General features: G+C 42.6%; 2 protein-coding genes and 1 pseudogene across 2 annotated transcripts; 2 read left to right on the top strand and 1 right to left on the bottom strand.

The window, feature by feature from the left end:
- Positions 1-1,507: 1,507 nt before the first annotated feature.
- Positions 1,508-2,452, top strand: LOC146577517 (stonustoxin subunit beta-like). Its single transcript, XM_085268394.1, has one exon. It carries the CDS (start codon positions 1,841-1,843, stop codon positions 2,450-2,452), a length of 612 nt encoding a protein of 203 aa, XP_085124520.1. The 5' UTR covers positions 1,508-1,840.
- A 6,832-nt stretch (positions 2,453-9,284) lies between these two features.
- Positions 9,285-10,590, bottom strand: LOC146577516 (neuroligin-4, X-linked-like). The gene is made up of 2 exons (XM_085268382.1): positions 10,475-10,590; positions 9,285-10,169 (listed from the first exon to the last, which is right to left on the bottom strand). Exons 1-2 carry the CDS (start codon positions 10,573-10,575, stop codon positions 9,341-9,343), a joined length of 930 nt encoding a protein of 309 aa, XP_085124508.1. The 5' UTR covers positions 10,576-10,590; the 3' UTR covers positions 9,285-9,340.
- Positions 10,591-13,260: 2,670 nt separating this feature from the next.
- On the top strand, positions 13,261-14,398 carry LOC146577515 (uncharacterized; annotated as a pseudogene).
- The last annotated feature ends 565 nt before the right edge of the window (positions 14,399-14,963 follow it).

Raw genomic sequence — 14,963 nt, 5'->3', positions numbered from 1 at the left:
TGTATGTACAGAACCAAAATCAGAAACTAAGTTCTCTCTGTCCAGATATTTATGGACCTAACTGTATAATCTATACAGCACGTAAAAAATGCTGTAAATAAAGAAGTCTGTGAAAATGTGGCGCTTAAGGTCAATTTAAACTGAAGTGATATAATCTTCTCCCCACAGTTTGAGTTTGTATTGTCTCAGCTGCAGACAGACTATGATATTAATATTATTAGTTATTAATATTATTAGTTATAAAGGACACCTTCCTGCCTTTAGTCTTATTCATGATGATTATTAGTCGTCTTCTAATGTCCACAAGTCTGTATGATGTGTTTCATAGTTTCTAACAAGCCTTTTAAACTTAAGTTACTGCATTGCTGAAACACCAACATCTGCTTATTGAACAAAACAAAAACAACCAAAAGACCACACATCTGATTTCATTTTTATTTTAATAGACTTCCAAAGATTATACCAGATAACTGGCCTCAGAATATAATTGAATAAACATGTTTAAAAACGATAACCTAATCCTGTCTTGACAGGCTGAGCTCTTCAGTATCCACCAACAGCATCGTCATGCTGAGTCAGACGTTTCTGCTCCTGCTGGAAATACTCTTCCTCTTTCCACATTGTACCAAATGTTTTTAAATGTTAGTTTCAATTTAAAATTATAGATTAAAAAAGTCTAACACATATAAACATCAGATAATTAAGACAAGCGAATGGTTCAGTTCCACATGTGCTCCGCTGACACATTAAACTTCAGTAAAATGATGCAGTTATGAAACAACTTTAATCTAAAACAAACTGATTTGCTCAGGAGCAAAAACAGTGAAGTCAGTGACTGTAAGTGAGTGAGCTGTGCTGGTGACTGGATATCAGATTTCCAGTCATTAGAGCAGATAAGTGGCAGAACTATATTACTGATTTAATTTAAATGCAAATAGCCCAAATCCTGATTAAAGCATCAGGTTCACTTATAAAGTATTCTGTAGTTATCTTAGTGTCCATCGCCCTTCCCAACATGGGAATAAAGCAGCTGTGAGAGAATTAAACATGAATGAATCAATGGTACGGAAGTGGAGGAAGCAAGAAGAATGAGCTGAGTAAAGTTTGACTCATGCGACATTTTTGTTTCGCTTAATGCGCCTTATAATCCAGTGAGCCTCATGGTCTGTAAAATATGGTGCATTTGCAAATTATGTGCACAATATTGGAACTAAACTATTTTATATTGACAAACAGCGGCCCGCATTAAACTGTGACTGTCACCAGGTAATGTGGGCGTGTTTGCTGAATAAGCAGCAGGTGTTAAACAGCTGACAGGTGAACAGGATGCATGCAGGTAAACTCGAGGGCCCTTCGAGCTGATCGGTGGTGTCGTGAGGAGAATTTCAGCTCATTATTCATGTTACAGAAACACAGAGGTACGAGACCAGGCAGAAGACTTTCTGATTATTTGTTTTTAGTTCAAATAATTCCATTGTTGTCTAGTGATGGTGTGGTAAAGCTCTGTGAATGTGTCCAATTTTTCCGGCTTTGTTGCTTCACCCAAAGGCAGATCACACAAAGTTTAACTGCTTATTATGAAGAACTGACATCTGCTGGTCATTTAATGTTCAGCAGCACTGCTGTGAGAATACCTGTAGGACACATACCAGTGGATATGTGAGCACATGCACAGCTGCAGGGCTAGAAGGGCCCAAATGAATTAAATAAATAGATTCTTAAATAATTAATTAAATGTGTTATTAATTGATTAATTACATTTATTTAAAAATCATTAAATTTTTAATTAATTTATTGTAAATGTTGGAAATGAAATTATTTGGCATTAAATCAATGATGTATGTATTTAATAAGTATTTTGAACTTAGATTCCTGTCAACTCACAATCGACACAAACACAGTGAACACAAAGCTCCAACTGTCTGACAACAACAGGAAGGTGACACATGTGGAGGAGCTTCAGTCACATCCTGATCATCCAGACAGATTTGATGTTTGTGAACAGCTGCTGTGTAGAGATGGTCTGACTGGTCGCTGTTACTGGGAGGTCGAGTGGACGAGGAGGGCTCGGATATCAGTGAGTTACAGAGGAATCAAAAGGAAAGGAAGGAGTGATGAGTGTGTGTTTGGTGGAAATGATCAGTCCTGGAGTCTTTGCTGCTCTGATCATTATTCCTCTGTGTGGCACAATAACAGAGAAACACCCATCTCCTCCTCCTCCTCCTCCTCCTCTGTCTCTAACAGAGTAGCAGTGTGTGTGGACTGTCCTGCTGGCACTCTGTCCTTCTACAGAGTCTCCTCTGACTCTCTGATCCACCTCCACACCTTCCACACCACATTCACTGAACCTCTTTATCCTGGATTTGGGTTCTGGGATCCATCGACTGGTTTCATGAAGGGTATTTCAGACTTTTTTGGCACACTTAGGTATGAATTGACTCTTTGTAGTTAGTCTTACCTGTTAGAGAAACAGTTCAGTCTGTTCATGTCTGTGTCTTTCACTCAGAAACACATGATGAGATTCATGGATTCAGTCAGTTGATGTTTTAAACTAAATGATTCACAAATTATTATTCAACACAAGTTTGGTGAGCAGCAGGGCTCATCCTGCTTTTTGTTTTTGTGCATTATAATGATGAAATAACTTTGTCATGTCTGTGGTGGCCTTTGGAGAATTAAACCATCCTGTAGAAACTAGATATAAATGTCATATTTTCCAACATTGATATTTTTCTGTGTTTCAGACGACAATGAAAAGATAAAGAACAGTCTGTAAATCACAAGTTATCAATTCAAATGATTATTAAAGCCACAAGAGAAGCTTCCTGTTATTTGTACCACTCACCTGGTCATGTGATCCAGCTGTGCAGCCAATCATAACTGCCATCACTTTCTACTTTGATATTTCCATGGTGAATGGACTGATTCTTGTTTAACACGTTCATACTCTGATGGATGCATCGGAGAGGGTTAGTGTCTTGCTCAAGGATACTTTGTGTGCCAGCTGGAGCAGTCAGGGATTGAACCACCAACCTTCTGATCATTAGATGCCTTGCTCTGTCTCCTGAGCTACAGCCATCATCAAAGCTCTTTCTTAAATCCTCTCTGAGAGGAGCTCAAACACGAGGAAGAGACGAAAGTGAGGGAAGAGAGTGGACTCATTAGTAAAATGAAAAACAGCCAGCGTTGATGTTTAAGACAAGTGAGGTAACAGAAACACTATATATAGCAGCGGTCACCATGGCAACATCAATGTCGGTTGCTACGTATTGTACTGATCCTGATCTGTGAGCCTCATATCAGGATATGCTGTTGTTTGTATTTGTTTGCATTGTTACCATTTTTGTGTCTTTTTTAACAAACTACTTTTATCTTGCCATCGTTTGTCAGAGAGTCAAACTACATTTGGTTCATCTTTCTACAATAAAAACATTTCTTCATCTTAATTATTGTATGTGCAGAGTTGTAGTTACTCACAGTGACCACTGGAGGCGTGTGATCCTGATAGTTTCCCTGGAACCGTCCAGTTCATCCACATGAATGAAGCTGTTGGTGATTAACGCTCATCTGTACAACTTTAACAACAATATCAAACATTTAATCGCTCTGCAAACAGCTTGTCTGATGTATAAACTGTGTCTTAAAGGATCAAAGTAAATGTCACATTGAAAGCAGATTTCACTGTAATGTCCTCTGTTTGAAATATTCCAAATATAATCTGGCTTGGTAATGATTTACTCATATATTGTCCACGCAGACTAAAGCAGTAGGAGATGAGATGAAAACAATTAGAAGAATCTTTACTCTTTAATGTCACAAATTCCTCTTTGTATGTAACATAACAACATACATGATACAGCTGCAGCAACTGAGGCGAGGAGAGAGGCAGCAACAAGAAAACTGGAAGAAGGAGACCAACAACACCACCTGTGGAAATCTTTCCCCAATCAAGCGTCATCATATCAGCATTTCATCAAAAGCACACATGCTCCGACCTGACAATGCAGAGCTGTGGCAAAATCATTGAAATCATTTATGAAACAAATGAGTGCATCAAAAATAAGAGTGGAGCTGCAATGAAAGAGAAGTGAACTTTCTTCAGTCAACACAAAGTTTTCCCTGACAGGTGACATTTAATTAAAGTGACTTTATCACCACACACACATTCAGAGGCAGTCTACAGGAGCAGAGCTGCAGCTATTCAGCAAATGTCTCCCTGCAATCCTCACTGCAACACCTACATGTGAAAATGAAACCACCTCTACTGTTCACACATGAAACGTCGTGTGAAGAACCAGTTTTCCTCACATCTCTGTTTTAGTAACTCTGAAGTCTGAACTTTGGATTTTTGCATCATGTTTGTGCTGATAACTGTCAGTGGATGATTTTGATCCCAAAGAAATCTTTAACACACATGTAGTGATGGGACGTGTTACTGAAACAATGGTTAGGAAACAGAAATCGCCTGAGAATCTGCTCATGTTTAAGATTTCTTCTTTACAAACATTTTCTATGGCTGTTCCCAGTATGACCAGTGATACAAAGCATGGGAAATGGGGATTAGTTCATTCAGACAAATACACTTTTTAAAATGTAAAAATAAAGAAATGAATCAATAAAATAAAAAGTCAAAGAAATAAAAAATAAGGGTCTGAGGCGTCTGTCTCACTGTATCCATGGCAACAATTTACTTCCTGTTCCTTCATATCAGAACCACATCTTTGAAATCAAAACATTTAAGATTCAAATTCAACCACAGATGTGTTCAATTAGATATTAAATGAAGCAGTGCAATGTTTTTATCACTATCCAAGTTTGAACTCTAAGTAGAAGATTTAAAAAAGCAACACACACACACACACACACACACACACACACACACACACACACACACACACACACACACACACACACACACACACAGTATGCAGACATGATTTAGGTGATGATAATATAACGACTGCACAGACCCGTGGGATGATTCATGTCCTTTTTCTTACTCTATGCAATGATGAACTTCTTGCTTCAGGACCTTCTTGATGAATTTGTTTTCTAATCCACAGTTTTCTACCTGATCTGTGTGTTTGAAGTAAAATGTGTTGCTTCAAATGTAAAAGTTAAACAGACAGAAAGCATCAACGTGGACTTCAATCAGTGTTTTGTGTTCATACAGGTCAGCTGTTGCACACAGAGCTCCTGGATTTACACTGTGCCCTGGTTCCTGTGTTTCTGTATGTAGTTTAGTCTAAAGTGGATCCTCCTCATGTACAGACTGAATTATCTGTTCAACAATCAGCATTTCTGATTCATGGATTTCATTTGTTTTTGCTAGTTTTGACTGAGATTTCAACATATCTGTGGTGGCATCTGTTCAGTGTTATGGAAGTTTTACAGCACTAATCTCACTTCACTCTGTAACATAACAGTGAACAATATTACTATTAGAAAGATTATTAGAGAAGCCACAATCAGATGATCCCCTATGAGGTGTCCTTGGTTATAGTGTGAAGTCATCTGAGGGGAGAGAGAAAAAAGAAACACTTCAGTGTTAATGAAAAAGTCATCAGTCTTCTTATGGGAAGAGACCTCCACCAGACCAAGACAGGTAACCATCCAACACGTTCTCATCCCAAAACCTAACAGACCGATGCCATGTGACAAACCGATGCTATGTGACAAACCGATGCCATGTGACAAACCGATGCCATGTGACAAACCGATGCTATGTGACAAACCGATACCTTTCGGTCTCCCTCTCTCTCTTGTGCTCCTGCTCCTGCCAAAAGCAAAGCAAAGCATCCACCCTTTTCTTACCGGCGTCGTGAATTGTTTGTCAGCATCTACTCATCCTAACGCTGGTCCAGTCTTTGTCTCAGTGTCAAGTCAGTCAACACTTTAGTCCACATGGTCAGTCCAGTCACAGTCCAGTCACACACATCATGCACACACATTCACACTAGATCTTGCTGATAGTGGAGCCTCACACACAAAGCATCAGATTCTCCACCCTCATCAATATGAGCTCATTTATTTGTTCTTTCTTTTGTTTTTAGAAAAAGAGTTCTTTATGATCTTGGACTGGATTGACTCGCTGCAATCCTTTAGACAGGAACTCGCAGGTTCCCACAGGTGACCTTTTCCTCAGCCCATTGTAATCTGGAAAAGCTCGCCTTATATTTGCTCTCACAACAATGTTTTACAGCGCTGTTAATTCAATCTTGCAGGCCTGCTTAGAACAAAGAAGGAGGAAAAGAGAGCTGATTATTAGCTCATCAGAGCACAAAACATCATCACCAAAGGGGGCGACACCTGACAGTTTTCTCTAAGTGCACTGTTACAGAAATAATGAGCCGCTCCTCGACATGTCCATGTTTAGTAAAACTCCCTCTATTGAAATAAGAAAACAAGCCAAAGCTAACTGACAGAATGAACCCATCACTAAAACAACGACCCCAAAAATCTTCATCACAGAAAAGTTTTGCTTACTAATCCAACAATATGTTGTGGGAATTAGAACTTTCCGGGTCATAAAGCTTTTGCCCGACTCTTGGCTTAACTAATACTGACATAGTCTGAAATCAGACTTAAAGTCACTCCCTCTGTTCATTTAGGATAAATGTATCTATATCTGATTTAGGCTAAGTGCCTTTTGTTTAGATGAACTGCTGGACTTCCAGACCAGCAGGTTTAGGGAAGTCTTTATGGGGTCACACTCTGACCCCCCCCACCACACACACACACACACACACACACACACACGCACGCACGCACACACACACACACACACACACACGCACGCACAGGCAACGTACTCTTTGTTTGTATGTAGACGTCATATGTTAATGAACGTCATATGTATATTCATGTAACCTCAATAAAAGAGCAGTGTTACGGGGGAGCGGACGAGAGCAACTGGGGTGAAGCGAAGGAACGGCGTTTGTCCGGTTCTCTCCCGTGCACGGGAAACATGAAGAACTTTGCCTACTCGTGTCTTGCTTTGCTATGTAATTAAATTGTCCTTAACGTTCCAACGAATAGGTTTATGCTACAAACCTATCACTGAGGTTAACTACACAACCCCTCGCCACCTCCTTATACACAGGAGTGAGTACAAAAGGGTTCGTACGGACGCATCAGCCGGCCGTCCTTCTGCTCGACACTGTTAGCTGAAAGATGATCGGATCATCCTCTGTCCTGTATTTAAGGCTGAGAGTCTTTGTCCAGTCTCTTTTCCACAGCTACTGTCCACAGCACTGATCCACCTGCAGCACAGCCCCACTCAGTTGTTTTATGATTTACATTGTGCACGTTTCCCTTCCACTGAGCTTACAAAACCTCTGACAGGAGAAGTCAGGCATGTGTTTCCCCCACCTCCCCTTTTAGGCAGTAATAAAATAGAAAACAAACAATCAAACAGGCTAAAGCTTGAGCACAAGCAAAGACAGCACCGATGACTAAGTTCTCCCATACTGGACGTACGCTACCACGTGGGCTCAAACAGCAGCACATCAGCTCAGTTTACATACTGTTGACATCTTCATCAGAGGGTCAGCAGGGAGTGCTGCTGAGCTGCAGTCGTCTCCACCAGAGTGACGGAGCAGGAATCACAAACAGCACATGCATATAGTGTTGTTTCCACCCTGTTCAGGAGATCTGAGCCCCCATCCCTTTTTTTCATGTTGCAGCTCTGCACTGCAGGCCCTGAACGCCTCCCGGTTACCCTCAGTGTGCTTAGAGTTTAATTTACAACCGACGAGCTCACAGATCATCTGCAGGCAGGTGAACGAACCCTTAATGTGAGGATAATAGCAGAGCTGAGCTGAGGTCAGAAATAGTCAGGAACGGTGTCGACACAGTGAAGTCAGCTGTTTGGGAATTTGTCTGATTATCAGTTTGGGGGGGGTCGGTGTTAAATAACAAAGGCGGTGTAGGATGGAGAGAGGAGGAGGGAGGGAGCAGTGATGATATGAAGTCAGAATACACATGTGGCAGACATAAGGGGGTCAGACAGGAGCAGCATCAGTCTCTGCTCTGTTTTGTTAATAACGTAGAAAAATTATTTTGTACAATCAAGCTACATCGACGGACGCTTTACCTCACGTACCCTAAAATGAAAAAGTAGTGACAGTAAGACGGAGGCTGCACATGACACCATGACTGAGTTCACAGCTGTTGCTTTGATTCTAACGTTTAAGACTTTTGGCATCGACTCCGTTTTAATAAATGAGTGCTGGGAGGCGTCGTTTGACTTCAGGAGCTCCTGCGATGCTCCTGCGATGCTCCTGCGATGCTCCTGCGATGCTCTTACTCTGCGGGAGAAAACCAAAAACCAAAAGTAGCAAACATGGAGCGATATGACTCGTTTAGATTTTGGGAAACGTGCATCGACAGGTACAGTGTCCTTTTCCCCGCGTCTTTAAAAATAATTCATGCATAGATCCCCCACTGAGAAAACCCTTTTATATACTTTCTCCTTTGTACACATTTTATATAGAACTATATATAATATCATTTCTCTATATCTATATTTTCAGAAAAATTCTTTCCACACAATAAAAAACAACAATTAAACAAATGCTTCAAACAAAACAACAAAAAGAGAGAAGATGGAAGAAAGAAAATCACGACTGAGGCCAGTTTGGCACTTTGTCATGAGAACATGACAGAACTCTGTTAGTTGACGGTAAATAGCGAAACTCTATTTTTCTTTGGTTTTTCTTCTCCCTCGATGAGAAATGAAACACAGCAGTACTTACTTGGCACCTAAAAATGCTGGTCGAATGAAAGATATCAGTGTTTTCATAGTTATATGTTTAGTGTACGCCTCCCGCCTCCAAACTGCTCAGCAGATCGGGAATTTTTAGAGAAGAGCAGGAGGGAGGCGTGTCAAATGAGAGGAAGAGAGCAGTAATAAAACACGGATGTAGAAAAGAGAAGCATAATGTGCACATAACACACAGGAGATGGAAAAAGAGATGACGCCAACGTAAAAAAGAGAAAACAGCGAGGAGCGAGAGAGCATTCGTCCCTTTGACAAATGTTGGAGGTCTTGAGCCTGGAAACAGCAGACCGTCTTTGAAAACAGTATCTTTGAAAGATCTGAGTCACCCACCCCAAACTGCTCATCTGCTGCTGGACACTTCAGTTGCACCTCCACATGCCACCAGTGGAGGGAGCTGCCAAGTTTCACAGCACATGACGCAGCAGGTGTAGTTGCTTTTGGAGAAAGAAGAGAATAAGAGGACAGAACGAAGGCCCACGTCTAGAGGCCTCCCTTCCAGAGCGGTAGCAGAGCCAGTGTTCCTGGTCCCTAGGTGGCGCTGTGTCGGGCCTGTCCCTACTATACCCTGGTGGTGGAGTGGGGGTGGGGCAGGGTGTTGTTGTGGCCGGTGGAGGGGAATGTGTTGAAGGCGTGAAGAGGCTGCATGCTGGTGATGGTGCTGGGGATCACGGTGATGGTGTTTGGCTTCATCAGCGGCACGTTGTCGGGGGCGCGGCGCAGCGCCAGGGTGTAGTCGGGAGGGCAGGCGGGCCGCAGGATGTCGTGGGGTCGCAGGGGCTCCATGTCGTGGTGAGCGTCGTGCTCCCAGTCCTTCATCTGCAGGGACATGATCTCCTCCTCCTGGCTGTGAGCCAGGTCGTTGGCGGGGCCGCCCCGCTGAGGGGACAGCCGGTGCCGGCGCATCTCGTGCCGCTTGTCACGCTTGTAGTAAAGGGCGGCGAAGGCCAGGATGTTGAGGAAGAAGAGCGACGCTCCAACTGCAACTGTCACGCTCAGTTCGGTGGAGTAGTCGCGGGTGTCTCCGGGAAAGAGGTCCTGGGGCGGGCGCTCTGAGCCCTCGGGCTCAGGATCTGATGGGAAGGTAGGGTAAGGATGACGAGTGGTTCGAGGAACGTTGTTTCTGGGCCTCATGGTGCCGGGGTCACGGCCTGCGGGGGAGCGCGTAGTGGTGGGAAAGAGCACGTCGTGCAGGCTGTGAAGATGAGGGACTAATTCCAGCCAAAAGGCCACTTTGTTAGCTCTGTAGTTGTCTCTGACACGAGGTTTCAAACCGATGTGAAGGTACTGCTTGTCCTTCCAGTTGAACTTGGTCCAGATGACCTCCTCGAAGCGGTTGGGCTTGGTATGAATGAACTTGGTGTCCTGAGGGACGGGCAGGTTGGGGTCCCTGGTGGAGCATAAAGGTTAAACGTTTCAGTTCAAAGTTATATTCAGTCTCCATTATAAGTAACATGTGGCATCAATACACTGAATACAGACAGGAGGCCCATTCTCTGTGCAACCTTTAAACTATCTAAGACCAACCGGCTGCTCTGGGATCTGGATGCTTTTGGTGAACCAGTATGTTCAATTCTTCAAAGCCACACGGGAATTAAACTAGCAACCTAGATTCAAGTATTCAAGATGACTAGAAGGCTGTCAGTGAACATACAGTAACGTGTACAGTTTACACTACTGTGACATGAGGCCTACCCAGTCTTTGCGAAGTTAGTCCAGTAAGTCATGACCACAGCGCTCAGCATCACATCGTTCTTGGAGAAGTTGCACGGGAGCAGGTCCGTGGCACCGATCATCGGTACGCCGAACACGTAAGGTATCTCGTCTCCGTGCGCGGCGTCGGCCCACTCGGGCCGCGTCTCGGTTTGGCAGTGGTGGTAGAACGTGTAAAAGTAAACTGGGGACTGAAACTCAGCATGGAGTTTGGCAGTGGCCACAGCTGGTGCCACCCACTGGTGGTCCGTAAACAGGAAGCGAGTGAGAAATCTAGAGAGGAAAAAAAGTCTTTCTGATAACAGAAGGAGTGACAGGCAGCAGAGAGGAAGCATGACTGCATTATCCAAACATGTCTGTACTGTGACTGTGGTCCGGCTGTGAGGGGTTCGCAGGCCGATCTGTCAGAAACACCGACACTGAGATTGGGAGCCCACTACCTGGGGGATGATAGCATTACTGCCCACAGAGCCTCAAAGGTTAAGGCGCAGACACGCCGTGATGTGGATGAGTGGCTCTCTTTAGCACGCTTGTCTTGTTTGATGCACTTCACTGGGCTCACATGTTACTGATTCCATTCTTTACTCGCATGTTTTAAACGCTTAAAGCACTTTCACAGGTTTTGATATTCTTTTGAAAATTCATGTGAACTCAAGCTGTCAGAATTGTAATGTAAGCTTTGATAATTGTCCACATTTGTCATTTTGACGATTATCCGTTTATTTTAATGAATACATCAAACAGAAAAAAACGAACAAATCAACAAACGCGGCTCCTAATGAGACAAAACCTGATGATGCTGCAAAATGCAGTTAAGTGAGAGGAGGCTGTAAAATGGAATAACTGAAAAAGTGGCAGTGTACAGAGGTGGCGTCCTCACCCTCTGGGTAGCCGTAGAGGTTGTCAACAAAGTTGGAGATGGTGTAGTCGAACGCCGCAGCTGAGATGCCGTCGTTGTCCTCACTGTCGTCCACAAACTTCAGCCCCTCTCCCTGGTTCACTCCTATCAAGATGTCATAGTTTAGGAGCTCCCCCTGGTGGAGCAAATAAGGAAGAACATGCTGAGTGCTGGAACAGAGCCTGTGTGCATCACAAGTCTACAACAGGAAGTGCAGCTGAAGCACAGCTTTGTGAATTGGCAGCATTTCATTTCCCAGTAAACAAAATAAAGATTAGCTGTTGCCATGAAATTCCTACTATAAACTGTAAATACTGCAATATATGCAGGGTTCATACACATTTTTAGGGTCAAATTCAAGCACTTTTTAAGCACATTCAAGGTCAATTTTCAAGCTTTTCCAGCACATTACCAAAAAAGAAGCATGTTTCACTTTGCATCACCTCAGTAAGACCTTGTAAAAATTTAAACAAATCATCTGAGGTCGATTTAAATGTCTTTTGTTCCCCTTTTGTTAAAAGAGCAGCACACAAAAATACAGAAAGAGGAAACTGTTGCCTTACATGCATATAGTGTACAAACTCAAAAAACACATTCCTCTTAAAAATGCGCAAATGTGAACAAATCAACTTGTTAGAGATCTTCATCTCCACTGTAAATAAACAACAAGCCAGAGAACAAGAAAACTGCACCAAACACCACAAACACCAACAAATTAATGTCTTCTCATCAGACATTGAAGCTTCTTTCCTGTGTGACATAAAAAATAAGAGACCGATGTTTGTTTGTTTTTTTAACTAGTTAAGCACCCACGTTCAGTCATCCACCCATTCACGCACACATTCACACACTGGTGATGTAGCTACAGCCACCCTGGGGCGCCACCAGGCCCTCTGACCACCACCAGTAGGCAACGGGTGAAGTGTCTTGCCGGGTGAAGTGTCTTGCCCAAGGACACAACGACCGAGACTGTCCAAGCCGGGGCTCGATTACAAGGCGAACTCCTAACTCTTGAGCCACGATCGCCCAGTGGGGACATGGGGACATTTCAATTTCCAGCAGGAAGCTCCCCCTTTTTGTTAAACCCTTTAGATCAGGGGTCGGCAACCTGCGGCTCTTTAGTCCTTATAGTGCGGCTCCGCGTGGTTTGTGAAAATAAATTAGCTGAAGTGTATTTTATTTATGTTAGTTCTTTTTTTAACTTGTAGTTCTAAATTGGAAGATTATTGTGATTTTGCAATATACAAATAAAATTATATTTTGTTATTTTTTCATCGCTCAAAATAAGCGTCACACTCGCGGAAGCCGGTGTACCCGGCGAAACGCCGTGCATTTATCGAGCCTTTCAACCCCAGATAGGCCAATTATGGCTCTTTGGCTCTTTGGGTCTTAAAGGTTGCTGACCCCTGCTTTAGATGAACAGAGTTTTTTAATTAAATACATAATCTTTAATAAATGTTCTCTTTTATAAAAAGTAGGATAATTAAAAAAACTTTTATTATACCGCTATTGAGTAGAAAAAAAACTCGTGTTTTCTGTCGTCTGTTATATAATATTAGGGATGTTTGTGACAATTAATTTCTTAATCGGCTGGACTAACCAATAGTCCACAACCAGGAAACACTGAAATTTTAAGTTAAGTTTGAAAACAGTTTAAAAAAAAACACCCCATTCCAAAATGTCTTGTGACAATCTCATTGGCTTAGGGAGTGATGATGTCATAGATCTTAAGAATCTTAAGTCCTTTGATGTTTTTCCTTAAGTAGGGGTGAGAAACAGCAAGTTTTAGTTCGTTTCAGCAGCATCTGTGTTTGCAGCCTACAAAACGTTCACCACAAGCTCTTCAAAGTCATCGTATAGAAACTCCAACATGTTTCCAAGAAAAAAACAACCAATTCAAAAAGATTACGCCGCCTCTCCTTCCTGGCGTGGCCGGCCAATTTCCCCAAATGGCGTGTCATCCTTCCAAAGGGCGTTAGAGGAGAGTAGGAAGGAAAACTACCTTCTCCAGAAAAAAATGCAACAAATTGAAGAAGAGAAACTTCAACTGGAGGACAAATGTAGACGAATGGAAGCCCAAAATAAAGAGCTGGAAGAAAGACAACAGCGCCAGCCGGACATAAAAATTATTAATGAGGGCTGGGGAATCAAGTTTGCTCAGACCCGAGAGCAGATTGTGCACCTCATTAAAGAAAACAGGCAAAAGAGTGCAGAACTAAAAGAAATGACCAACCAGCTCCAAGACAAGAAAACGATGACTGATAAGATACAACGGGATCTCCAATACATGGACCGAAAAAATCGGCTCCTCCAAAGACAGCTCCATGAAGCTGTGGAAGAAAAGAAAGAATTCCTCCAACAGAAGGAAGAGCAGGACAAAAAGCAACGAGACATGCAGCACGAACTGAAGAGCATGCAGGAAAAATACCGCATGCTGAAAGAAAGCCTGGATGAAACACTGCGCCAAAATAAAGACCTTCTTCAACAGAAAGAGCAACAGCAAGAAAGACTGAAAGAAGGAAAACGTATCGTCCAGGACTTTGAGTCTAAAAATCTAAAACTGCAAGAGTTTTGTAATCAGCTGGAGGACAAAGCAACTAAAGTGGAAGAAGAAAAGGACAAACTGGAGAAACGCTGCTCACAGATGCAGAGAAGGATCGATCAGATAGCGAGAAACAACTCCGAGCTCGTTAAGGGGATTTTGGTGGAATTCAATAACTTGAAGCGTGAAAACACTCAAATGCAGGCGCAAAAACAACAAGAAGACAAAATACATGAAGACCTGCAGCTCACGCTCCAAGAAATCCAGAAAAGAAACGAGCAGTTAGAAGACAAGCACAAAGAGGTCCAACAGAGAAATGCAGACATGCACAAGGACAAGCTGATACAGGAGGCAACATCCAAACAACTCAAAGACAAGCTTGAAGAACAACAAGCAACATTGGAAGAGGTGGAACAAAGATGTGAGAAACTTGAAGAACAAAACGCAGAAACCATCGATGAGCTGAGAAATCTCATCCTGGAGAAAAAAGCGCTCGTGGAAAAGTGCATGAAAAAAAAGAAAAAATGGTTCCACTTGTTCCGGAGGAGAGACGCTACTGCTTCCTCACCTGATGTAGCCTCGTCTTGCTCCACCTCTGTTAACCCCCCCAACCAGTCCCGGCCGTTGACTGTCCCCTCCTGAGCCTGGTTCTGCCGGAGGTTCCTGCCCGTTTAAAGGCAGTTTTTCCTCCCCACTGTCGCCAACTGCTTGCTCAGAGGGGATTGTTGGGCTTTTCTCTCCTCTGCCTTGTTTCTTCATTTACTTGTTTAACTTTTTTCATTATTACTTCATTTTACCTTGTTTCTTCATTTACTTGCTTGTTTAACTTTTTTCAACTTATCTAAATAATAAACCAATTAAATTTATCCTTTGAGTATTTTTCATCTCATCTTTACAGAATCTTTCCAAAACATTTTCAAACATACAGATCTGTCTTTTATTTTCTTCTTGAAGCCTCATAAATGGTGAACTAAAAACCCGGAACATGGTTTGAAACATAGTTTCAGCTGAAACTGGCATAACATGCTGTG

The sequence above is a fragment of the Mchenga conophoros genome, linkage group LG3 (genome assembly GCF_057382185.1).
Source record: "Mchenga conophoros isolate Kocher_MC1m ecotype Shallow Benthic linkage group LG3, M_conophoros_male_GT1.1, whole genome shotgun sequence".
Lineage (NCBI taxonomy): Eukaryota > Metazoa > Chordata > Actinopteri > Cichliformes > Cichlidae > Mchenga > Mchenga conophoros.
The sequence above is the reverse complement of the archived record's forward strand: the minus strand, read 5'-3'. Positions and strand labels throughout refer to the sequence as shown.